The 25,013-nt window shown below is 41.6% G+C and overlaps 1 protein-coding gene across 2 annotated transcripts in view; it reads left to right on the top strand.

Moving 5' to 3' along the window:
* nostrin (nitric oxide synthase trafficking) overlaps positions 1–25,013 on the top strand; it is a 44,066-nt gene that overhangs the window by 16,540 nt on the left and 2,513 nt on the right. Inside the window, exons 4-15 of one of the 2 annotated variants that reach the window (XM_070875507.1) lie at positions 3,164–3,226; positions 6,971–7,052; positions 7,938–8,000; positions 9,621–9,719; positions 11,906–12,031; positions 13,348–13,446; positions 13,585–13,710; positions 14,181–14,289; positions 14,395–14,483; positions 21,039–21,164; positions 22,622–22,847; positions 24,741–24,827. In XM_070875507.1, the coding sequence (XP_070731608.1) occupies positions 3,164–3,226; positions 6,971–7,052; positions 7,938–8,000; positions 9,621–9,719; positions 11,906–12,031; positions 13,348–13,446; positions 13,585–13,710; positions 14,181–14,289; positions 14,395–14,483; positions 21,039–21,164; positions 22,622–22,847; positions 24,741–24,827 (1,295 nt within the window). Of the gene's footprint in view, positions 1–3,163; positions 3,227–6,970; positions 7,053–7,937; positions 8,001–9,620; positions 9,744–11,905; positions 12,032–13,347; positions 13,447–13,584; positions 13,711–14,180; positions 14,290–14,394; positions 14,484–21,038; positions 21,165–22,621; positions 22,848–24,740; positions 24,828–25,013 lie in introns of both variants that reach the window. The other variant, XM_070875506.1, reaches the window with a different exon arrangement.

Here is a 25,013-nt window from a genome sequence, read left to right as displayed (position 1 = left end):
CATTCAGAATGGTGGTGAAAACTTCACAGCTCCTCCACAGACATATTCTAAGCTTATTTTAATGACAGTTTTTAATACAGACACATTTAAAAGGGGTACATTATTTAGCTCTTTACTGATGGCCAATGTAGAAACACATAGAAACCATGGCCTAAAAATTTGAGCACACCATACCCGTTTTTCAAGTGCAAAACGGGCACCAAAGCATTCAATATGGCGGGCATGCTCATTATGCATCAGAAGAGTGCCGCTTACCATTTTGGTAAAGGCATAAAAAGAAGTATCCAGGGCCCATGCTTGAAAGAAGCATTATACTCTTTGCACATACAAATAGGGGGCCTAACACCTGTTTGTTGCCCCCATTGTAAAATGGGGCAGCCTTGAACATAGCCAGGACCAGGCAGTGTTCAGGAAAATGTGGTCTAAATGCGGCCAAACTAGTGGTCCTTTTACCGACCACTGAAGGCTGCCACCAAAAAGATATGCTTTTTAAATAATACTTATCTGAATGTGGAGCCGGGAAATGCAGGAGTGCTCCAAATGAACAGTTGAAGTCCTGTCCCAATAAGGTAAAAATATTAGTTTTGTGGATTTACTTAAGAAAAAAATAATTTAGATTTATGTTTGGCTCCAACACCACTCTGAACTAATGAAGAAATTCAAGAATGGGTGTCATACCAACCCATCTTGACTTAAGTATTAAAGGAGATGGAGTAATAAGCCCATGTCTGGTGGCCAGAAAATGCTAAATGGACAATGGTGCTTTACTGACTGGGGTTAACGGGTCAAGTCATTCAGCAGCTCCATAAATCAACTCCATAATCTTTTGTTCAATTTCTTGAAGCTGTTTCTTAAGTCATAAAATATTGGGCACAAGTTTCGGGCCGCGCCTAAAAAAAACTTACCTATTCTCCGGCTCCCTGCAGGTCCTCTGGAGCTGGGCGCGGCACAGCACGAGCTGTAGGGTGCGGAGCTAGGTCCCTGCGCTGAAAACAGTGCCGGGACTTCTGCACATGCGCGCTACAGTGGGCGCGCATGCGCAGTAGCTCCAGGCGCCCCAAACTGTGGGAGGGGCCTGAAGCACGCAGCCCCTAGCCCTGGCCGAATGGCCTAACTGGGGCTGCGTGGATAAGGCTCCTCCCACCTGACCGGACCTGACCCGACCCCCGCCCCCCCCGGCGACCCGACCTCCGCTCCCCCCCCCCCCGCGACTATTCCCCCCAGACCTCCGCGACCCCCCCCCCTCCCCCGAGACCCGACGCCACCTACCTGTAAATCCAGCCCGAAGTCTTGGGACCGGCCGTTCAGCCTCCTTCTCTCCCTTCCTCCCCCCCCACCCTCCTTCCTCTCACCTTCCCACCCTCCCTCCCTCCTCTCCTCCCTCCCTCCTATCTCCTTCCCTCCCTCCTTCCCTCCCTCCTTCCCTCCCTCCCTCCTCCCCTCCCTCCTCCCTCACTTCCCTCCTCTCTCCTTCCCTCCCTCCTCTCTCCTTCCCTCCCTCCCTCTTCTCTCCTCCTCTCTCCTTCCCTCCCTCCCTCTTCTCTCCCCCTCTCCTCCCCTTCTCCCCCTCTTCCCTCCTCCTCCCCTCTCCCCCCTTCTCCCCTCCTCCCCCCCTTCTCCTTCACCCCCTCCTCCTCTTCCCCCACCCCCTCCTCCTCCTCCTCCCCCCTCCTCCTCCCCCCCTCCTCCCCCTCACCCCCCTCCACCCCCCCCACCCCACCCCCCGCTACCTCCCTCCTCCTTCCTCCACCCCACCCCCTTCTCCCCCCACCCCCTTCTCCCCCTCCTCCTCCCACCCCCCTTCTCCCCCTCCCCTTCCCTCACTGTCAGAAACACAGACACTGACAGACAGAGAGTGAGAGACACACACACAGACAGACAGAGAGATAGAGACACTGACAGAGACACACTGGGGGGGCCGTCCCAGCATGCTGTTGGAGGACTCCCGGTGCTGCAGTCGGTAAGTAGAAAATGTTTTATTTATTGATTTTTTAAAATTTTTTTATTTTATATTAATTTTTTTTGATTGATTTATTGGTTGATTTATTGATGTATATATCATGTATTATTGATGATGGCTCTTTATTTGTAAAACTGAAGTGTTTAATGTTTGTAAACTTCCTTTTAAACCCCCCCCCCCCCCCATTCCCTACGCCTAATTTGTAACCTATGCCTGATTTTCTAAAGTGTAGACAAGGTTTTTTCGAATGAACAAAAATTTTCACTTACTCCATTCTAAGTTAGTTTAGAGTAAGTTTTCATTACCTAAACTTTGAAAACAGGCATAAGTCGCCGGACACGCCCCCTTTTGAAAAAAAATTCTGTTCCAAAGTGAAACTGTTCTAACTGACTAGAACTGGAACAAACTAAATGCCAAGAATTCAAATTTCTAAGATATTGCATTCTAAACCAGTTGCTCCAAAAAAACAGGAGCAACTCAGGCCGAAATTTGGCCCCATTGGTTCTGAAATGGCAAAGCAGGAAACAATTTGAAGATAGGTGTGTCCTCACCATTACCTTCCTGATGTAATATTTTCCTTTTGTTTATGTGATATTTCAAGTCATAAAACTGAACTCTGTGTATACAAAGTAAATATTCATTTACAAATGGTTACACATTAACATTCAAATCTGTCAAGTTGGCTCCACCAATAGTTCAGTGAGGTTATCTACAGTTGATGAATCATACAGCACCTTTGGAAGGGCAGAAACAGCTAGGTTTCCTATTCTCGATCACTATCCAGCAGCTCCTGTTGAAAATACGGAGGTGCAGACGTCAATTGAGGCCAGGATCAGACTTGGCAGTGATGCTCTGTGTGGTTAAATAGTTTGCTAGCGCTCACTATCATGGTTCACACATGATGGCAACTGGCATTCAAGGAATTGTATCCCAGCTGGGAAGCAATGACATTAGGAGAGACAGGGAAGGGAGAAACCTGGCAGAGAACATTGGCAGCAAAAATAAAGAACTGATTGTGTTAATCTCCATGGAAATCTATACCTTTCAGTTCAAATATTCATGTAGATTATCAATTGTTGAAGTTTCTGTATTAACTATTTGCGGACAATTCAAAATGTTCAGTTGTTTAAAAAAAGTTTATTCTCAATATAATTTTTAATGACTTCATGTTATTAATCATTTAACAAACACTTTTCATTGCAGCTCCATTTTTGATGGGTGGAACTGCATATCTCAAGAAATGGCATTTACCGCGGATTTGCACGGGTGGGTGTAAAGGTGACCTTCAACCGTCTAGGATGAATCAGAGTCACGGTGTCACAGCAATAGTTTGGAACTATGTCTACTTCATTATTATTTGGCCTTGAGCATCGAAGGATTTTTTATCATGTTTTGTTCCATTGCGTATTACATAATGTTGAGAACTGAGGCTGCAATAGTTGCAGTGTTAGAGGTCCATCCATCTGTTATATTCTGCACAATGACAGGTCGTAACTCAACACACATGAGATTCTTGAGCCCCTTACCAGAGAAGAGCACCCTTCCTGTTGCCTTCCTCACAGTTTTATCCTTCTCCTAAGTGGGCTGCAACCAAGATTAAAGAGCCCCAACTACGCTTTATGATGGGGTGGGGCACACACACCCTACCAGATGCATGTACCCCTGCTGGACTTCAACCCAGTATTCAGAGCCAGGGATCCAGTCCTGTTTGGAGTGGGTCTCAAACCCAGCCCTTCTGGCTCAGAGGCGGGAATACTACCACTGAACCAGTGGTCACTCCACCTGGACATGAGTAACCTGCTGAACATCAACCCAGTATTTAGAGACCAGAATCTAGTCTCCACTTGCGAGGGAGTATAAGAAGAAAATTGAAAAACTACTGAAGAAGACTTGAGTGATGAGTCAGTCCTCAATCCACAAGGTGGCAGATCTGGGCTGATATCAGGGTCCATGTCATTTTCTGCTCCCACTGGATCTGTAGAGAAAATCCTTTTATGTTAACTGCTTGTTGTCTGGTCATTTTCCATGACTCATTGATATAATTCCTGCAGTTTTGGGTATCTTTGCAAACTTAGAAACCTTTTTTGGCTATTACACTGAACCCAGTTGCGAGTGGGTGGCTTTTTGTGTCTAGAAATATATTTTTTTCAATGTCAGAACCGCTGATGACTATTTTGAGCACAACAATTGAAAGCTTAGATTTGCCATTTTCAGTTCTTTGTTTCCTGTGCATGTGAAGTGGCTCATTTTCAGCAACTTACTTCCAGTTAATTCTAATTGGATGTTTTACTTTCGCTCAGCAGCATTTTGTCTTATTGTGCTGTTTGCTACGATGTATATTCCCCAGTGGAATCTTTTTCTCAAAACTGTTCAAAATCTATCCATCACTTTGCTGCTACCTGGATGATTCTGTCACTGATCTCTGACTGTGTACTGCCTAAAATCTCTTCAGTGCATGTTTTATAAATGTTCATTGCAGTTCTGTTACCAAAACAGAACCAGGCTCACCGCCCTCTTCAGCAAGGTAAGCAGCACAGAATCAGGTCAAGCCCACAGCATGGAAAATGAGAATGGAGATTTGTGGAGGATTTGAGAGTGTTTGAATGAATGTTAAGAATGCGGCAATGCCAAATTGTACAGTATACTTACTGTTTCAGCAAACTCTTACTGAGTAAAGTTGAATCAGCCAGCTCCTGCTGTACTAATATACTTTTTGTGGCAAACATGCTTTCAGTATAAAAGGGATTCCACTTTAACGTTTCCGACCTGCCTGGTCAAAGACACTGATGATATTCCGTGAGATTAAACCTGCAGCTTCCTGTCCCCATTCCGGCTACTCACTCTCTCTGCTGGGTTAGACACTGTTAATCACTCCATTCCCTTCCACTGCCTCTTCTCCGTGATTCAGCTATGTGGCACCACTCCTCATTTGCATTCCTGTCCCAGTCCCAATGCAGCCACTATGTCTCCTCAAATGTTTCCTGCGTCCATGTCCTGTATGGGTCACTCAGATGCACCCATGGTTTCATAGGTGGCCCCAGCTTATCATCTAGTCCCCAATGACAATATCCACAACCATGAAGTCAGCTTCTACATGCATTCTGATGCCACTCTACCTCTCTGCCATCATCACTAACTTCATAGCATTTCTCTATGGCCTCACCCTACCCTATCTGGGAAATCGTCTTCAGTCTTAACTGGCAGTATACACTCTCCTTTCCTCCAACTCTTGATTACTGTGTGCTATGCCACTCCTTCTGTTCCACCATCAGAGGCTGAATAAAAACATAGTAACAGGAGTAGGCCATTCACCCCCTTGAGCCTGTTCCACTATTCTATTACATTATGGCTGATCTGTACCTTAACACTATTTACCCGCCTTTTCTCCATATCTTTGATACCCTTACCTAACAAATATTTAGCGATCTCAGTCTTGAAAATTCCAATTGACCTAGCATCAACAGCCTTTTGGGGAAGAGAATTCAGATTTCCATTACGTATTTGTGAAAAAGTGCTTCCTGATTTCATTCCTAACTGGCCTAGCTCCAATTTTAAGATTATATTCTTCTTGTTCTGGATTCATCCACCAGAGGAAATAGTTTCTCTATATCTACCCTATTGAATCCCCTTATCATTTTAAACACCTCCATTTGATCAACCCTCAATTATCTGAAGTTTATGCAACCTGCCCTCATAATTTAAACCTTTCTGTCCCAGTATTTTTTTTAAATTCATTCATGGGATGTGGGCGTCACTGGCAAGGCCAGCATTCATTGCCCTTTCCTAATTGCCCTTGAGAAGATGGTGGTGAGCCGCCTTCTTGAACCGGTGCAGTCTGTGTGGTGATGGTACTCCCAGGTGCTCTTAGGTAGGGAGTTCCAGGATTTTGACCAAGCGACGATGAAGGAATACTGATACATTTCCAAGCCACGATGGTGTGTGACTTGGAGAGGAACATGGAGGTGGTGGTGTTCTCATGTGCCTTCCCATGTGCCTACTGCCCTTGTCCTTCTTGGTGGTAGAGGTTGCGGGTTTGGGCGGTGCTGTCGAAAAAGCCTTGGTGAGTTGCATGCAATATATATTGTAGATGGTACACACTATAGCCACAGTGCGTCGGTGATGGAAGGAGTGAATGTTTAAGGTGATGGATGGGGTGCCAATCAAGCGGGCTACTTTGTCCTGGATGGTGTCGAGCTTCTCGCGTGTTGTTGGAGCTGCACTCAACCAGGCAAGTGGAGAGTGTTCCACGCACTCCTGACTTGTGCCTCGTAGCTGATGGAAATGCGTTGGGGAGTCAGGAGGTGAGCCACTCACCACAGAATACTCAGCCTCTGACCTGCTCTGGTTGCCACAGTCCAGTTAAGTTTCTGGTCAATGTTGACCCCCACGATGTTGATGATGGGGAATTCAGCGATGGTAATTCTGGTGAATCTACACTGTACCCCCTTCAAGGCCGTAATATCCTTTCTGAGGTGGTGTGGCCAAAACTGAACTTCAAATGGGGTCTGACCAAGGCTCTGTCCAACTGAAGCATCACTTCCTCACTATGATATTTCAATTCCCTTGAGATAAAGGCCAACATACCAGTAATGTCTTTGATTACTTTTTGTTCCTGTACACTAGCTGTTAGTAATTTGTGTACTGGACACCTCAATCCCTTTGCTCCTGCCCATGCCTAAAGAACTCTCTTCTAAAACCACTTAGGTTTGCTACTTCTCTCCTGCCTTCAAAGACCTTGTGAAAACCTCTCCCTCTCTTGGACCATCCTTTGTTTCCCCCAAATTATTCTACTTTCTGTTCAGTGTCTACCTCTCCCAAAGCATCCAGAGACAATCTTCCATGTGAAGAACACTTTATAAATGCAACTTATCACTGCATTTTAATTTATGGTGATAATATCCGCAGTAAAACTAATCTTGTAGCATTGATGCATTTTTCAAAAGGTCAGTGGAATTCAGATGTAATAATTATTGTATCTGATGAATCTAAACTTCTTGTTATTTAAAACAGGAAATTAGCCACTGCCATTCAACAAGAAGCCATTAAACCAATCCGTCGGATGCTAAATGAACATAGTAAAAGGAGAAAGCCAGTATGTATTGTTCACGCTGCAAATTAAAAGCATTTTCTTTATAGAAACATAGAAAATAGATACAGGAGTAGGCCATTCGGTCCTTCGAGCCTGCACCACCATTCAATAAGATCATGGCTGATCATTCCCTCAGTACCCCTTTCCTGCTTTCTTTCCATACCCCTTGATTTCTTTAGCCGTAAGGGCCATATCTAACTTCCTCTTGAATATATCCAATGAACTGGCATCAACAACTTTCTGCGGTAGGGAATTCCAGAGGTTAACAACTCTCTGAGTGAAGAAGTTTCTCCTCATCTCAGTCCTAAATGACCTACCCCTTATCCTAAGACTGCGTCTCCTGGTTCTGGACTTCCCCATCATCGGGAACATTCTTCCCGCATCTAACCTGTCCAGTCCCGTCAGAATCTTATAAGTTTCTATGAGATCCCCTCTCACCCTTCTAAACTCCAGTGTATAAAGGCCCAGTTGATCCAGTCTCTCATATGTCAGTCCCGCCGTCCCGGGAATCAGTCTGGTGAACCTTCGCTGCACTCCCTCAATAGCAAGAATGTCCTTCCTCAGATTAAGAGACCAAAACTGAACACAATATTCCAGGTGAGGCCTCACCAAGGCCCTGTACAACTGCAGTAAGACCTCCGTGCTCCTATACTCAAATCCCCTTGCTATGAAGGCCAACATACCATTTGCCTTCTTCACCGCCTGCTGTACCTGCATGCCAACTTTCAATGACTGATGAACCATGACACCCAGGTCTCGTTGCACCTCCCCCTTTCCTAATCTGCCGCCATTCAGATAATATTCTGCCTTTGTGTTAGATCATTTACTTCTATTTTTTATTTTACATTAATCTTTCCTATCTTGTCCAATCTTACATTTCTACATCAGATGGATAATGCAATCGAAAAGTCGTCAAAACTTGTTATAGACAACTGGAGTCAACAAATTAAGGTAGGAGTTAGAATTTTTAATATTGTACTCTATCTATAGTATCTATTCTGTATTTAAGTACAATATTTGAAAATCATTTTACACTTTTTAACATATTGGACTGAATTTTAATGGGGAAGGCCGGATGGGAGTGAGGCGGGGGGAAGGAGGGGGGGGGGGGTGGTTCGAGGCAGTCCCAGGCATTGCTGAATTTAATGGCAGGGCCTGATTTTCACGGAAAAGCAAAATACTGCAGTTGCTGGAATCTGAAATAAAAACAGAAAATGCTGGAAATCTCAGCGGGTCAGGCAGCATCTATGGAGAGAAACAGTTAACGTTTCGGGTCGATGACCCTTCGTCAGAACTGGCGAATGTTTGAAATAAACAGATTCTTAAGGAGCACTGAAAGGGAAAGAACAAAAGGGAAGGTCTGTGATAGGTGGAAGACAGGAGAGATTTGAGAGACAGAAGGGATGATGAGCCAACGTGAGATGGTAATAATTGACGTTAGAAAAAGATTAGTTTAGATAGGGTGTGAATGGCAGGATAATTACCAGCTGCCATGGGAAACAAAGAGCGAGAAAAAATACATCAGAGCAAAATATGGACAGAGAGTAAGGTCTGAAATTGTTGAACTTGATGTTGAGTCCAGAAGGCTGTAAAATGCCTAAATGAAAGATGAGGTGCTGTTCCTCGAGCTTTCATTGGAACAGTGCAGGAGTCTGAGGACTGTATCCCAGCCGCCGCAGCCAGCCAGATTAAGAGTCTGGCTGGCTCCGGGTGGGTAGGCCTGCAACACTAGGCCGCAGAGAGGAGGGAGGGAGGACTCGCGTGAGGGGGGGGAGCGAGGGGTGGTTGTCACTGAAGATCTAGGGCCTGGACTTGGCGGGTGGGGTAGGGAGGTTGGAGAAGGATCGGGGATTGGGGGCTGGAGGAGCAGGGGGGTCGAGGAGGCCTCGTGGGTTAATTGGAAGGTTGTAGGGTGGAGAGAATGAAAGGCTTGGGGAAGGGGGATCAGAGGGCTGGGGGTTGGGGTGGGGTCTCCAATCGCAGGGGGTGGGTTAGGCGGGACCCTGGATCCAAGAGATAAGTCTAAAGGCACTTACCTCCTGCATCCAGCAGTCCTTGCCTTGCATTAGATGGCGGGTTTCATAAGGTCTGCAAAACCCAACCAGCTAGAGTTAAATTCAAAATGTAGTTTAAAGCAGAGGCTTCCAGCCTTCTTATAATATTTAAATAGACAACCAGCCTCCTAGCAGTGGCTTGTCTGCCTATTCCCCGTCCCGCCTCCATTAAAACCGGATGTGGTTAGAGACGGGTTTGAATCGGGATTCAGATTTTTAACACTTTAACTACCCTCCCGACCCCAACTCACCCGTTATTTTAGATTAAAATTCTCCTCCTTTTGTAAAAGCACAAAAATAATCTACTGAAGTTGCTTTGCTTACAAATCAGTAATAAAGCTTTGGATACAAACTGTATTGCACCTCTGAATGGATTTTGGTTTCTAAGGCATTGAAAATATAAATATTTTTACGTAGTTTTCTTGCTTTATCAAATGTTATCTCAGAAAAGAAAACCTGGCTTATTTAATACTTTCTAATTCAAATTATAATCTGTTGAAATATTTTTGGGTTACAGAGTAAAAAGAAATTGATGGGATCTACCAAGGACCATGAAGCAGTCTTTCATTTTGTGGAAAGCAACAAAGAAACAGTAACAGAAAAAGAGAAAAGAAAGGTTGTTAAGACTGGAGTATTTAAAGTAATTAACTTTACAGTAGCATTGCTGTTTGATCTTTAGTGAGCTCCACTGAAATTGAAACATTTTATTTAAACTATTTGCTTAACTTTGTTATCTGATGAGAGTCCAGCAGACCCTCAGGCACTGAGCAGCTATAATACTTCCTCAACCCTGTCACTAAAGGACTTGTACTATTCACCTATGAGCTGATTTCTATTCTTCAGTTGTTTGGTTAGTCATTACTAAGTTGACAGTGGCACGGTGTGTCACAGTAGACAGTACTTGCAGGGAATAAACAAATGGAGTGGACCAAATAACTCATGAGTGATGCAGTCAAATTTTGAACACCATTAAAATGTAAATAAATTAACTCAAGTTACATGAATATCCATCAGAGGCATTACAAAAATGGGAGTTTACTTCAGAATCATGTACAGGAGTTAGAAATGTATGTAAATAACAAATAGCCTGTCCCATTGGTCCATCTAGCCTGTCCCATATCGTTATGATCACAATGCAGACACTCCCCACACGCCCAGAGCCACGTAATCTTCTGGGAGAAGTGAAAAATCTTCGACCCCTTTAGGCTATCAAAACTAGTCCAGATCACATTGTAGGTCACAGCCACCACGGTCAGTGTCCTCTCACATAGTCGCTCTCATAGGTTCTTTCATTTTCTATTTATGATGGCTTCTGTCCTCCCAATTTTCAGTCTTTCTTCCATGAAGCTCTTTCACATGGGTGGTGGTAGTACTGTCTTCCTGTTCCGTCATAACTCCCCAACTTTATTTCCAGTCCATGGTGACTGACTTTCAGAATGTAATCTTTTCACATCATCCACTACTTCATATATGTAGTCCCTAAAATTCCCATGAGATTAAAACATGTACACAATACCTATATAACATCCCTTACTTTCTCTTGTGGTATAAGCCTGAATATAACAAAATGTAGGTAATTCATAAACTCAACCATGTAACATAATTTTAAAAATCTTAAATACTTATTTATTATTCAGTTCAGTCCTCCTGTTGTATTAATAGTACATCCAGTAGAATAGGGCTATATTATATATATAGGGCTGTACTTTGCCAAACATGTTGAGACCGGGGTATCAACCAGCAAGATTCCCAATGATCTATTGTTAACAATAGATCCATGTCACAAAACAATTTGTAAGTCCAGATATGTTCACCGCGAGTTGATATTTTATTTTTGCTTATTTTTCTCCTAAATGTCAACTCTGGGATAATTGAGACGACATCAAGTGTAATTTCAGTACGATGTTTATTGTAGAATTACTGTTTTCTTAATAAGACTCACAATAGAGAGCAGAATTTGTGAAAGACTATCCATAATCTGTTTGTTCACTTGTGTTTTTTAAAACTACTAATTCTTATCCTGTTCCTATCCCTAATATTACATTGAGTTTCCCTGAAACTCTGTAATGTTACCCAGGACTTCAATACCCTTCTTTCAGTTGTGCTATTTCATAAAGCTAGTGGTGAAGAGATTATGGCACAACATTTACTTGTTTTACTTGTGCCTTCCCCCATTGGTTATATTCTTCTCTCTGTTAGATCCCCACCTATGCAGTACTTTCCAACTGAGAGGACAAGCAAGCAGCCAGCCTGCTCACAGGCCTGTGGCATTAACAGTTTATGGGGTAGAAACTCCAATTAGTGAACTCTTGTGTGTGCTAAATTTATGTAGGTATTAACCTGGTTATTTTAAACAATTTAATGCATATATAAAAGTAGTGCACACAAGAATGTAGTATTTAAGCATTTGTGTATGAAGTTCCTCGATTGGAATTGCTTTTCTAATATGTCTACTACCAGCCCCATGAGAATGGTGTGGGTTACTCTGATTGTCCTTCCAACACTCCCCTCAGGAGAAGCTCAACTTTTCTCATTTTTACTCCTAATCAACCAGCTAAGATCAGGAACTGACTCTGTATGGAATAAGCTCTGTAGTGCAGAATCCTGTAAGCCTAAAGGCACCTATTTAATGTGAGTCAGTCTTCTTTATTTTATCTTTCCTATTATACTCATTCACCTAAGACGTTATACAATATTTACTCTAATGTGAATTACTATCAGTGAAGGTATACTTTTTATACATTGGGACTGTACCAATTCTGTTTTTACCAAATGTTTGTTGTTGACGGTTTGATCCTGTAGCTGCTGAATAAACTGAAAAAGTCGACAGAGATACTGACAAAAATTGACCAACAGTACTATGAACTAAACAGGGCTGGTGAGGACATCAGACTGAAGTGGGAGTCTGTGTTTGAGCAGTCTTATCAGGCAAGTAACATGTGACTATTTGAAAGCTTTGCATGATTAACAGAGTATTTTTGGAAACCAAATGAAACCTGCTTGGTTTATTTTTTTTTAACACAAAATATTATGGCTCAACTGTTCATTTCCTTATAATTTCAAGTGGAAGTTCATATTTGTTTTCAGATCTAGCACCAATGTTGCTAACTTTCTGATATACAGTTCTACATAAACGTGGGCCAAATATTCCTTTTAATGAACAGTTAATGCCTTTTCTTCTCCATAATTAATGACCTACTAACAAAAATGCAACTTTGGAACAACAGTGAAGCATGCAATTTTTGAGAAAGTAATTTTGCTAATAGATTGCTAATGTTATTTTCACATTTATTTTGTTCAGAGGAATTTCACCCCTTACTTCTTTTATAGTTAGCATGAAATGTGTCTACTCACAAGGAAAATATTCCTAAATATGAATTGTTTTTAACATGCATAAATTATGTTTTACCCACTAAAAATGCTAATTGCAAAGCAAAATAATCCTAAAAAGGAACAACATACAGCTTAGTATCAGATACAGCACAAAAAAATAGAGCAATTGGAAGTATTTTAATTCATTCTTGGGATATGGACATCACTGGCAAACCCAGAATTTAGTGCCCATCCTTAAAGGCTCTTGAGAAGGTGGTGGTGGGCCTTCTTCTTGAAACGCGGCAGTCCTTGTGGTAAAGGCATTCCTACAATGCTGTTAGATAGGGAGCTCCAGGATTTTGACCCAGCGACGATGAAGTGGAACAACAAACTTATTAATGTTAATACAAGCAGGTGAGCTTCTCTATTTTTCAGCTCACTGAATCTGGAAAATAACTGCAGCTAGTTGGAGGGTGGGATTTTCCATTGTGTCTGTTAACATGTGATGTTCTTGTATACTTCCTAGTGGCAGATGCAGAGAGGTATTCGCAGAGGTTTCTAAGCAGGTCGCCTGCTTGTCTCCTAAGTCAGATTGGTGTTTGGATGAGCTAAATGGATAAACTTTAAAAAAAGGTTTTGTTAAAGTGGAGCCTTTCTTTAATTTAAAGTTAAAGGAATGGATAACTCCAAAAGACATACTTAGCTGTAATTAGACCACATCATAGCAGACAATATAGAATGGAAACTTTCACTATAGCTTCTTCCAATGACACTGTCTCTACTCCACAATTTAAACCTGTATTTGCCTTAGTTATTGCATCATATAGATGAAGATAGAAAAGCCCTCAGATTCTGTGTCTAGATATGATGGATTTACATTTAAAGTATCTGAGATCATTGATTATTCATAGTTATGTTCTTCTTTCTAACAGGCAATATGTGATTTGGAAAAAGAGAAAATAAAGCTACTATGCGATATCTTAAATAAATACAGCCACCACGTTACTTGTTTTGGAAGGACACTCATAGAAGTAAGAATAGTATAATCAATGCAGCAATTCATTCCTATAGCTACAGAGAAGGACTGTTGTTGAGCAATATTGATACATAAGTATTTGTAAATCTTGTATTTATATGATGAATGGAATACATTTGATGCTGTTTTGCAGTGTCAAAGGCAAATTCATGAAGCTGTACAAAATGTCAACATTGAGGAAGATATCCAGACATTGCTGGATGAAACATCCATTTTATCAGATGAAAACAAAATAGAATTTCTGCTTACAGATTATTATGTAAGTAGATATTCAAATACTGTGTTATTCAAAGTTACCAAATATTTCACTCTTCATTTGCATATGTTAATATAGTACCAAAAGTAAAATATGAAAAGATTGCAAGTTGCCCATAGTTTTATGTGAACAAAGATTCAAAATAATGTCAACAGTGGTTAGAGTACATTATAGTATGGAATTTGCTGGAAATACGCAACAAGTCATTTAGCAGCAGAAAGAGAAGTTAATATTTCAAGTGGGTGCCTTTGTCTGCATTCATATTATACATTGATTTAGAAATGATCTGCAATCAGAAAATAAAGCTCAGTATAAATCAGAGATTTGAAGAATCACTTGACCTGAAAATACAAAATTAAATGCATATCCTACATTACAATAGTGATTACACATCATTGGCTGTAAAGCGCTTTGGGACCTCCTGACGTGGTAAAAGATGCTATATAAATGTAAGATCTTTCTTCTTATAACAGGAAGAAGATAGTAGGAATGCAATGGATAGTGAAAGAAGGAAGACTGCAGTAGCACTGAAACTACAACGACTTCAAAATGATATAAGCAAAGTAAAGAAGGACAAAGAAGGTTGTGTTGCACTTTAAGTTTTCTCTAAAAAGATAGAACTTACTTTAATATGAATACGTTAGCTCTAAAATAATAGTAAGAAGAAATATTTTGGATGCTTTTCAGGGTTAGAGAAGATGATTAGAACAAGTTTCAAAAGTCCACCATTTTCAGATCCAAAGACTGAAGAAAAAACTGTATCAATGCGCGATGAGGTAAATATCTCACCATCATGTTGGTCTTTTGATAGAAGATAATCTAAAGAGCTGTAAGACTTAACAGAGTAATTAATGCCAGGTATGATTGGATAAAAGACACTTACATGTAAAGGAACCGAATGTAGGCCGCCTAGTAAATACAGGAAAAATTCAGATTCTTGCAAATAAGTCGAAAATGCCCCGATTTGGATCAGTTTTAATTTTTGATTCTATTTACTCATTCCTAATGTGACATTACATTTTCCAAGGATTGCGAAATTGACAGTCCATTCACACTCCACAAGTTTAATGTTGATGCAAAGCCCAAATCGTTAAATTCAAAGTGTAGATCAGATGTCACAACCTAAACTAACTCCAAAGGGAAGCAGACTGAGAGTACTTCTTCCAGTAAGGCTTAGTCTGCTTCATTCTTATGTCACTTGCAGAATTGGAGCTGAGGGTGGATTCACTCTGGAGCATCCACGATGCTGAGAATGACGTGAGTAGCACGTGTAGTGAGTTGGTCTTACCGCAGGTGAAGGGTCCACAGCCAGCTAGGGAATGGAAGACCAGCAGGAAGAGCAGTGCAAGGAAGGTAGTGCAGGGGTCCCCTGCGGTCATCCCCGTGCAAAACAGATACACTGCTTTGAGTACTGTTGAGGGGGATGACTCACTAGGGGAGGGCAGCAGCAGCCAAGTTCATTGCACCGTGGCTGGCTCTGTTGCACAGGAGGGCAGGAAAAAGAGTGGGAGAGCGATAGTGATAGGGGATTCAATTGTAAGGGGAATAGATAGGCGTTTCTGCGGCCGCAACCGAGACTCCAGGATGGTATATTGCCTCCCTGGTGCAAGGGTCAAGGATGTCTCGGAGCGGGTGCAGGACATTCTAAAAAGGGAGGGAGAACTGCCAGTTGTCGTGGTGCACATTGGTACCAACGATATAGGTAATAAAAGGGATGAGGTCCTACGAGACAAATTTCAGGAGCTAGGAGCTAAATTAAAAAGTAGGACCTCAAAAGTAGTAATGTCAGGATTGCTACCAGTGCCACATGCTAGTCAGAGTAGGAATCGCAGGATAGCTCAGATGAATACGTGGCTTGAGCAGTGGTGCAGCAGGGAGGGATTAAAATTCCTGGGGCATTGGAACCGGTTCTGGGGGAGGTGAGACCAGTACAATCCGGCCGGTCTGCACCTGGGCAGGACCGGAACCAATGTCCTCGGGGGAGTGTTTTCTAGTGCTGTTGGGGAGGAGTTAAACTAATATGGTAGGGGGATGGGAACCAATGCAGGGAGACAGAGGGAAACAAAATGGAGACAGAAGCAAAGGACAGAGAGGAGATGAGTAAAAGTGGAGGGCAGAGAAACTCAAGGCAAAAAACAAAAAGGGCCAATGTACAGCAAAATTCTAAAGGGTCAAAGTGTAATAAAAAGGCAAGCCTGAAAGCTCGATGCCTCAATGCGAGGAGTATTCAGAACCCAGGAGAGGACTCTGAGCTAGTTAGAGTGGGTGAGAGCGCAGATGAACAGGACCCCAAGAAAGAATGCAAAAGGCAGGAGGCAACAGAGCAGAGTAGCACTGGGGTAAGTGTAAACCACAAGGTGATAGGAAGGGACAATATGTATGAATATAAAAGGGCTGCAGGAGGGGTCAAAACTAAAAATCATGGTTTGAAAGCATTCAAAATAAAGTAAATGAGTTGACGGCACAAATCATTACAAATGGGTATGATTTGGTGGCCATTACAGAAACATGGTTGCAGGGTGGCCAAGACTGGGAATTAAACATACAGGGGTATCTGACAATTCGGAAAGATAGACAAGAAGGGAAAGGAGGTGGGGTAGCTCTGTTAATAAAGGATGATATCAGGGCAGTTGTGAGAGATGATATTGGCTCTAATGAACAAAATGTTGAATCATTGTGGGTGGAGATTAGAGATAGTAAGGGGAAAAAGTCACTGGTGGGCGTAGTTTATAGGCCCCCAAATAATAACTTCACGGTGGGGCGGACAATAATCAAGGGAATAATAGAGGCATGTGAAAAAGGAATGGCAGTAATCATGGGGGATTTTAACCTACATATCAATTGGTCAAATCAAATCGCACGGGGTAGCCTGGAGGAGGAATTCATAGAATGCATACGGGATTGTTTCTTAGAACAGTATGTTACAGAACCTACAAGGGAGCAAGCTATCTTAGATCTGGTCCTGTGTAATGAGACAGGAATAATAAACGATCTCCAAGTAAAAGATCCTCTCGGAATGAGTGATCACAGTATGGTTGAATTTGTAATACAGATTGAGGGTGAGGAAGTAGTGTCTCAAACGAGCGTACTATGCTTAAACAAAGGGGACTACAGTGGGATGAGGGCAGAGTTAGCTAAAGTAGACTGGGAACATAGACTAAACGGTGGCACAATTGAGGAACAGTGGAGGACTTTTAAGGAGCTCTTTCATAGTGCTCAACAAAAATATATTCCAGTGGAAAAGAAGGGCGGTAAGAGAAGGGATAACCAGCCGTGGATAACCAAGGAAATAAAGAAGAGTATCAAATTAAAAACCAATGCGTATAAGGTGGCCAAGGTTAGTGGGAAACTAGAAGATTGGGAAAATTTTAAACGACAGCAAAGTATGACTACGAAAGCAATAAAGAAAGAAAAGATAGATTACGAAAGTAAACTTGCGCAAAACATAAAAACGGATAGTAAAAGCTTTTACCGACATATAAAAAGGAAAAGAGTGACTAAAGTAAATGTTGGTCCTTTAGAAGATGAGAAGGGGGATTTAGTAATGGGAAATGTGGAAATGGCTGAGACCTTAAACAATTATTTTGCTTCGGTCTTCACAGTGGAAGACACAAAAACCATGCCAAAAATTGCTGGTCACACGAATGTGGGAAGGGAGGACCTTGAGACAATCACTATCACTAGGGGGGTAGTGCTGGACAGGCTAATGGGACTCAAGGTAGACAAGTCCCCTGGTCCTGATAAAATGCATCCCAGGGTATTAAAAGAGATGGCGGAAGTTATAGCAGATGCATTCGTTATAATCTACCAAAATTCTCTGGACTCTGGGGAGGTACCAGTGGATTGAAAAGCAGCTAATGTCACGCCTCTGTTTAAAAAAGGGGGCAGACAAAAGGCAGGTAACTATAGGCCGGTTAGTTTAACATCTGTAGTGGGGAAAATGCTTGAAGCTATCATTAAGGAAGAAATAGCGGGACATCTAGATAGGAATAGTGCAATCAAGCAGACGCAACATGGATTCATGAAGGGGAAATCGTGTTTAACTCATTTACTGGAATTCTTTGAGGATATAACGAGCATGGTGGATAGAGGTGTACCGATGGATGTGGTGTATTTAGATTTCCAAAAAGCATTCGATAAGGTGCCACAAAAAAGGTTACTGCAGAAGATAAAGGTACGCGGAGTCAGAGGAAATGTATTAGCGTGGATAGAGAATTGGCTGGCTAACAGAAAGCAGAGAGTCGGGATAAATGGGTCTTTTTCAGGTTGGAAATCGGTGGTTAGTGGTGTGCCACAGGGATCGGTGCTGGGACCACAACTGTTTACAATATGCATAGATGACCTGGAAGAGGGGACGGAGTGTAGTGTAACAAAATTTGCAGATGACACAAAGATTATTGGGAAAGCGGGTTGTGTAGAGGACACAGAGAGGCTGCAAAGAGATTTTGATAGGTTAAGTGAATGGGCTAAGGTATGGCAGATGGAATACAATGTCGGAAAATGTGAGGTCATCCACCTTGGAAAAAAAACAGTAAAAGGGAATATTATTTGAATGGGGAGAAATTACAACATGCTGCGGTGCAGAGGGATCTGGGGGTCCTTGTGCACAAATCCCCAAAAGTTAGTTTGCAGGTACAGCAGGTAATCAGGAAGGCGAATGGAATGTTGGCCTTCATTGCAAGAGGGATGGAGTACAAAAGCAGGGAGGTCCTGCTGCAACTGTACAGGGTATTGGTGAGGCTGCACCTGGAGTACTGCGTGCAGTTTTGGTCACCTTACTTAAGGAAGGATATACTAGCCTTGGAGGGGGTACAGAGACGATTCACTAGGCTGATTCCGGAGATGAGGGGGTTACCTTATGATGATAGATTGAGTAGACTGGGTCTTTACTTGTTGGAGTTCAGAAGGATGAGAGGTGATCTTATAGAAACATTTAAAATAATGAAAGGGATAGACAAGATAGAGGCAAAGAGGTTGTTTCCACTAGTCGGGGAGACTAGAACTAGGGTCACAGCCTCAAACCGAGTTAAGAAGGAATTTCTTCTCCCAGAGGGTTGTGAATCTGTGGAATTCTCTGCCCAAGGAAGCAGTTGAGGCTAGCTCATTGAATGTATTCAAAACACAGATAGTTTTTTAACCAATAAGGGAATTAAGGGTTATGGGGAGCGGGCGGGTAAGTGGAGCTGAGTCCACGGCCAGATCAGCCATGATCTTTTTAAATGGCAGAGCAGGCTCGAGGGGCTAGATGGCCTGCTCCTATTCCTAATTCTTATGTTCTTACTTTGAGCTCTTCACTTCAAATCATTGAATAATACAGCACAGAGGAGGCCATTTGGCTCAACGAGATTGTGCCAGCTCTTTCGAAGAGCAATCCAGTCAGTCTTACTCCCTGGCTCTTTTCCCACATCCCTGTAATTTTTTCTCCTTCAAGTATTTATCCAATTCCCTTTTGAAAGCTACTATTGGATTTGTTTCCAGCCCCCTATCAGACAGTGCATTCCAAATCCTAATCACACATTGCGTAAAAAAGTTTTCCTGCATGTCACCTCTGCTTCTTTTGCTAATCACCTTAAATAAACAGCCCTCTGTTTATTGACCCTTCAGCAATTGGAAATAGTTTCTCTTTATTTACTCTAAACCAGTCATGATTTTAAACACCTCTATCAAATCTCCCCTTAGTGCTCTCTACTCTAAGGAAAACAACTCTAGCTTCTCCAGCCTATCCACATAACTATAATGCCTAATCCCTGGAACCATTCTAGTACACCTCTTCTGCACCCTCTCTAAAAGCATTCACCTCCTTCCGAAATTGTTGAGCCCAAAATTGGACACAATACTCCAGCTGATGTCAAATTAGTGTTTTATATAGGTTTAGCATAACTTCCTGACTTTTGTGCTCTATGCTTCTATTTATAAAGCCCAGGATCCCATTTGCTTCATTAACTGCTTTGTAAATATTTGTGCATAAACACGCCTAGCTTCTTGCAAACCCTTTAATATTGTACCATTTAGGTTGTATTTTCTCCTCATTCTTCCTACCAAAGCGTATCACCTCACATTTTTCTGCGTTGAATTCGATCTGCTGTGTATGTCCATTCCACCAGCCTGTCTATGTCCTCTTGAAGTCTATTACTATTTTCCTTACTGTTTACAAGTTTCAAGATATCTGCACATTTCAAAATTGTGCCCTGTACCTCCAAGTTCAAGTCATTAATGTATATCAAAAACAGCAGTGGTTCTAGTCAATGCCTGCTCTTGTTGATCCAATACCGCCTCCAATGCAGCCTTCGGCCGCCTGAGGTAAAGAGTGTTTGAAGACCAGACCTTCGAAACTGCCACCAAGCTCATGGTCTACAGGGCTGTAGTAATACCTGCCCTCCTGTAAGGCTTAGAGACATGGACCATGTACAGTAGACACCTCAAGTCACTGGAGAAATACCACCAATGATGTCTCCGCAAGATCCTAAAAATCTCCTGGGAGGACGTACCCACCAACATTAAAGCCCTCGATCAGGCCAACATCCCCAGCATTGAAGCACTGACCACACTTGATCAGCTCCGCTGGGCAGGCCACATAGAGACATCATTTGTGGTATTTCTCCAGGCCACATAGTTCGCATGCCAGACATGAGACTCCAAAACCAAGTGCTCTATTCGGAATTTCTTCACGGCAAGAGCCAAAGGTGGATAGCGGAAGTGTTACAAGGACATCCTCAAAGTCTCCCTGATAAAGTGCAACATCCCCACTGTCACCTGGCCAAACCGAAGTGGAGGAAGTGCATCCGGGAGGGCACCGAGCACCTCGAGTCTTGTCATCGAGAGCATGCAGGCAGCAGAAAGAGCGTGCGGCAAACTAATCCCACCCACCCCTTCCCTTAATGACTATCTGTCCCACCTGTGACAGAGTCTGTGGCTCTCGTATTGGACTGTTCAGCCACCTAAGAACTCATTTTAAGCGTGGAAGCAAGTCTTGCTCGACTCCGAGGGACTGCCTATGATGATGATGATGGTCCTAGTATTGAACCCTGTGGAACACCATTGTATACCTTCCTCCAATCTGAAAAACTCATACCCGACACTCGAACTGCATGGATGATTTGAAGAGAAACCACTTCATACTGACAATAGTTATAGTGGGAATGCATGCTGAATTTATAACATAGCATTGTAGAATTTTGTTCTTCATAAGATATAACCAAATTAAAATGAATATCAGAAATCAATTCATCACAGATTTAGAGATTAGAAAATTGGATTTCATGTCAATGTTATCACTGTTGTATATGGTTTTTCCATTTTAAGAATTATAATATTCTAACTTCTGCTCCTAGGCAACACTGAAACTAATCCTCTTGGAAGTAAATTTCTACAAACTTGCATCAACTATGGCAGAACTAGAAGGAAATCCCAAACCTTCCCATTCACTAAGTGACAGCATCACTAAATGGAAAGATAAGGTACATTCAGAGTTCAAGTTAACTGCACTGTACTCCTAATCTTTCTACGTTTCAAGACTACAATGTCACAGGATTACTTTATATCTTTGTATTGGTTCTTTTGACAAATAGATTGAACATAGTGAATTTTGGCTTCATTTAATTTGCAAAATAATTAGCTATTCAGTACAATTGACAAACCCTACAAATATCTTTTTCTTTGAAGGTCTGGTCAAATAAAGTTTATTCCTTTTGATTAAAAGTTGTTAAATCAAATCATTGATAATCTGAATTTTCTTTTAGCATTAAATTTCCACTTTGCTGTTTACATTTTTAAGCACAAAAAACAATTTTGAATTATCAGGAATAGTTTGTGAAATACTTTAATGTATAATTACATAGTGCTCGGACCAATGCTATTTGCAGTATATATAAATGAGTTGGAGCCTGGGATAGAAACCAAACAGTAAGTTTGAAAATGACACCAAATTGGGAATGGGGGGGGGAGGGGTTTCAAATAGGGACAAGGCAAACCAAATATGAAAGGATTTTTTTTCTTTCCCAGATTACATGGCTGCGGGGTGGGTGGGAAATGGGAAGAGGATTTTACCCATTGTCCGGCCATCATGGTGTGGGGCAGGCTTGCTGGACCAGCTGGATTTTTCCTGCCTGTCAATTTTGTAGGGTTCAGATAGGTGGGTCAGTGAATGTGAAATGCCATTTAATGTGGACAGATGCAAGTTAATGAGACTAGAAAAGAGAAATAAACAGTGAGAATATAAACTAAATGGCTCTAGGCTATAGGACATAACACAGGAGAGGAATCTGGGTATACTGGTGGAAGCTCACTCAATTCAAAAGCAATATGCAACAGTGGTAAGGAATGCTAACTAGATCTTGGGGTGTATAGTCAGAGGAATACAGCATAAATCCTAGGGGATAATAATGGGTAGGTGAGTGACACTGGTAGGGCAATGCATGGAGTACTGGGTATATTTCTGTTCAACGTAATACATTGAGGCATTGCAGAAAAGGGCACATATCATCTGAATAATGAAGAGAAGCTGAATAATTGAGAAACTTTCTGCAGAGGTGAGATGGTAGCAGAAACATGATAATCATATTAACACAAAGCTGTTACATTTCTGGGGAGACAGTTACTTTCATGGAGTCATAATAGTAGCTGACAATGATGTCCAAGATATGTTGCTGTTGGGGCGTTGGAAAGATTCCTTCTAGCTCTTGGAGGCATGGGGGCCACTGTCACAATATAATATTGTACCGTTTTGAGTAGGGTACTTTGCGCATAACTTTTAAAATCAAATCAAAGTATTTGAGGGAATGGTAGATCTGATCCACAAGCAATCCTACTGAGGTGTATTGGGTTGCATAATAATTAACAGGTGACATTTCACACACAAAGCTACTCAGTTGAATAACTTTAAATCATTTTAAATTATTAACATTTTATTTGGCAGGATCACCGTCACAGTTTGGTACAGGTATCACGTCCTGTGAAAATGAAAAATGTGCACCACCAGAGAAGCTTGACAAACTCTATATCTTCAGATAGCAGAAGTGATCACCACAAACATAGCGCCCAGCAGCTATCTGAACCCATATACAGTAATCATACAACTAATTCAAATCATTCCGAGATGGGAATGGAGCGATCAGAGGCAGACACAAGCTCAGCTGGCTATGGTAATTTAGATGAACAAGATCATTTTGGCCTAAATGATTGAGACTTTTCTAATCAGTTTTATTCAGTGATTTTTCCTGAAACCTTGGTTTCCAAAGTGACAAATAAGCAGAGAGAAATACAATTTAACCAGATCAAATGTAATAAAATTAATTTGGTGCTCAACAGTTCTATTCTGCTTTTGTTACAGGGCAGCACTTTTGTATCTTCATGTATTTCTGAAACTTTTACTATATGCTTATGCTCTGCAAAATCAACAATACAACAATGATAAACTCAAAAAAATTTCTAAAACATTTCCCTTTATTGGAAAGAATAAGACTGGAATTTTTGGGGAGGCAGCCTATTTATTAAACTCTTGTGTCACCAAGGACCCAAAAGAGGCAGAAAGAAATTAAATAGAGACGATACAATAGGATCAGTGGGATACACGGTCTTTTCATGTAGGACAAGAAAGGAGTAACAAATTCCCACAATTGCCTTTTGAAACTGGATGTCAATTCTTTGTAATTATTTTATTTTACAGATGGCAGGTAGACACCCTAAGAGTACTGCATTTTTTCAAAGCTATTTCAAAACATTTGGAAGCACACTGAAGATAGTCAAACTTAATTATAAGGAAAATGTTACGACATCATAAAGAAAATGTTAGCAATTGTAGTGAAAGAATAGTTAATAGGTAGTGAATTATAAATAAAATATTTCATGGGTTGCCATGTATAGTGACCAAAAGTAATTTATAATTCCAATCAATCTCACTTATAAACATTTATTAGATGTGGTAGCTATGATAGTTCTCTGTATAGGTCAGTGAAATAAATATCAATTTCACAGCTTTTCAAATCACATGTCGTCAAGGGGTGCTGCCTACCATACCATCATCAGGGTAAAAGAAAAGGAAAGCAGTAAGAAACCATCAAATTTTTGTACATTAGAAAAATAGAAAATAGGTGCAGGAGTAGGCCATTCAGCCCTTCTAGCCTGCACCGCCATTCAATGAGTTCATGGCTGAACATGCAACTTCAGTACCCCCTTCCTGCTTTCTTGCCATACCCCTTGATCCCCTAAGCAGAATCACACACTTGGGAATATGTTCCAAAGTAGTTTGCAGTTTAAAGACTTGAATTTATATAGCATCTTCCACGACCACTGGATGTCTCAAAGCACTTTACAGCCAATTGAATACCTTTGGAGTGTAGCCACTGTTGTAATATAGGAAACGCGGCAACCCATTTGCACACAAGCAAGCTCCCACAAACAGCAATGTGATAATGACCAGATAATCTGTTTTTTTTAATGTTGATTGAGGGGTAAATATTGGCCTGGACACCGGGGACTCCCCTGCTCTTCTTTGAAATAATGCCATGGGATCTTTTACATCCACTTGAGAGCAGACGGGGCTTCAGTTTAACGTGTCATCCGAAAGATGGATGGTTGTGATGATATCCTCTGAGATTTTCCTGTTTATCGTCAGTCTCACCTGTCGAGGTGAACGGGGTGAAATTGGTCTTCACCAATAGCATGAAATGTGCTCACAGCAAAGTGGCAGTCAATCGAAAAGAAAAATCGAGCGCTGCCAATTAGCTATGAGCACTTTCGTGTTGCTGACAAAGACCAAGTTCACTTCAGAAAATGTATCTTGGGTGGAATTTTGTGAGATCCAATGCCACCAAAAGGGCCTTGAACCAGGCAGCTTAACAGAAAAACATAGGTGCGCTGCCTATGATTTTCCAGTAAGCCATCTGCTAAATTTGAGACCCTTTTTGGTGGGATTAGATGGAAAAATGTCCACATTGTGAGATACATGAGACACAAGTGAAATTAATTTAAAGTAATTTTGTTGGCCAAAAAAAATTCTTCATAGATACCTTATAAATTCTTATTCCATTCTGCAGTAACTGATCATATTCAAGAGATTGGAACATGTAAAGCTCTGTATGATTATCAGGCTGTCAGAGACGATGAACTTAACATGCAGCAAGGTAAGGATTCTTATCACTGGTATATGGCTGGGATTAACAAGAAGTTTTGGTAATTTCTATGTAAAATGATTATTTCTGGATGTCTCCAATAGCTAAGTGCACCACCCATAGTATCATTGAGAAAGATCTCAGGATTGAACAGTGCAATGTTCAGTTTGTTGATCACACTTGATGCAACAGTGGAAG

This window comes from Pristiophorus japonicus, chromosome 3 (genome assembly GCF_044704955.1).
Source record: "Pristiophorus japonicus isolate sPriJap1 chromosome 3, sPriJap1.hap1, whole genome shotgun sequence".
NCBI classification, from domain to species: Eukaryota; Metazoa; Chordata; class Chondrichthyes; family Pristiophoridae; genus Pristiophorus; species Pristiophorus japonicus.
Note: the sequence above shows the minus strand (reverse complement) of the source record. Positions and strands in the feature narration are given on the sequence as shown.